At 43.5% G+C, this 1984-nt stretch overlaps 1 protein-coding gene across 1 annotated transcript; it reads right to left on the bottom strand.

The window, feature by feature from the left end:
• Window positions 1-223: 223 nt before the first annotated feature.
• Window positions 224-1735, bottom strand: LOC147718180 (endogenous retrovirus group PABLB member 1 Env polyprotein-like). Its single transcript, XM_086966637.1, has one exon. The coding sequence runs from the start codon at window positions 1733-1735 to the stop codon at window positions 224-226; it is 1512 nt and encodes a 503-aa protein (XP_086822763.1).
• Window positions 1736-1984: the final 249 nt, after the last annotated feature.

The raw sequence follows: 1984 nt of genomic DNA on the forward strand, positions 1-1984 counted from the left end.
AAGCGTAAAATGGAACCCAAGGGTTCAAAAACGAAAATGACGATTTCGAGGTGAAATCGTTACTTGATTATGACGAAAATGCTTGTGCATAGTGTGCTAGCCATTATCGGTCTTTTGATATAAAAATCGTCATGCTACGACAAAGTTTGTTGCACGAGTCCAGAATTTTCAGAACTACAAACCGTCCTTTTGCCCTTACATAGGCAATTAACCTAATCTCATGCTAATCTGAGTCCAGGTCTATATTCCTAAAGTCATTGAGATGTTGCTGTAACATCATTCTGGTACTTAGTTCGTCTTTTGACACAGGCTTCCTTACACATGATGTAGCACAGAGGCCGCATATTGCAGGAGAGCACTGCACGCACAGACAGAACAGGAAAAGAATGGCTAAGACCATCCCAATGACCATCAGAATTTTCCATCCCCAGCCGGATATCAGTTCCCAGAACCATCCTATAAAAGACCAATCTCCTTTATCCACATGAATAGATTCGGAAATTTTATGCAGTTTGGAGATGGCCTGGTACACTGTTGGAGCGTTATCTGGAATAAAGACACAGCAACTCGATTGGATCAGTTTACATACCCCACCTCGGTCTGCAAGTATGACATCTAATGCGACCCTGTTCTGAAGGGTCATAAGACGGTCCGACTGAAGCTCAGCAGTCAAGTTACCAAGGGCACCAGCAGTTTCAATTACGGTGGATTCAACCACCCTTGCTAATTGCCTTATGTTTCTGCTATTAACCATCTGTCCCCAGAACGGCAGAAAACCCTTTACGAAATCCCCAAATTCTTGTCCTGCAGTGTCTTCATTACTCAAGACACCTCTAACTATCCTTGTCTTATGGTAATCTGCTGCTGCTGTGTAGGTGGGAGGCAACAGGAACAAAACAAAACATGTGCCCGAAAAGTCAGGGGGCAACCATGTATAGGCTCTATCATGGCAGATGAAATAGGTACCCTTAGCTGCTAAAAACGAAGGGGAAGTCTGAGATGCAAAAACATACTTTTCAGTACAGACACTCTTCCCTAACTGAGCTCTGGGATTCTTGCCAGTACCTTGCAGACACAGATGACCCTGATGGGGTACAATCCAAATCGGGGAAGATCTCTTAGCTTGCTGTTTCTCACTCAGAGTAGCTCCATACCCGGTCACGTTCCATCCTATGTATAGTAGTGTCTCATCTCTTGGAATAGTCTCATAGGAAATATCTTCCTCAATCATATCTAGTATACCCTTAACTAGAGCACTATTCTTAGGATTGTCTGTTACAGAACGTAGGGGGTAGACTTCATGTGCATAGATGAACATTGTTCTGTATGCCCACACAGAACCATTGTGGCTGAATGGCAGGACAAGGTAAGGGATACCTTTATCCGTTGTGTGAGGCATAAGACCACACACCCAACAGTTAGTCGTGTTCATTACTAGTTGGTGTTGGTGCAAGAGCTGAATGAAGGAGTTATTAATGAACTCTAATCTCCTAGCTGACTCATGTTCAGTAAGGGGTTGAAAAGAATGTGAAGAAACAGTAGGAGGAGGTACGGGCGATGTAGTGGGTGCAAATGTCGCTTGTAGAGAAAATAATACATATCCTACTAAAAACATTATTGCACTGAATAACAGGAAAATGCATAATAATAAAAAACGTTTCTTTGTCATTAATCCACATATTCTGGCATTAAAGTTCGCAGTTTTGGCAGATCTCTCCATCTTGAAAAACTCCATCCTCTCTACAATGCTGCCCGCGATGGGAGGTTGATTCTGCTAAGGAATGCTTCTGTTGATTTAGGGCAACTCCCTTAGACCAACCAGAACTGCCGACCTAGCATCGTCAGCTGCTCCCCAAAGACTTTGGGCCATCGCGGCCTTAGCAGCGGAACCCGGATGGCGGTTCGAAAAACAAAATTAAGCAAGTTCCTCAGATGGGAGAGCTGCGCTTTCAAAAATAGTACTTGGGGAAAAGAAAAACCTTTA

The sequence above is a fragment of the Lissotriton vulgaris genome, chromosome 4_1 (assembly GCF_964263255.1).
Source record: "Lissotriton vulgaris chromosome 4_1, aLisVul1.2, whole genome shotgun sequence".
Taxonomy (NCBI): domain Eukaryota; kingdom Metazoa; phylum Chordata; class Amphibia; order Caudata; family Salamandridae; genus Lissotriton; species Lissotriton vulgaris.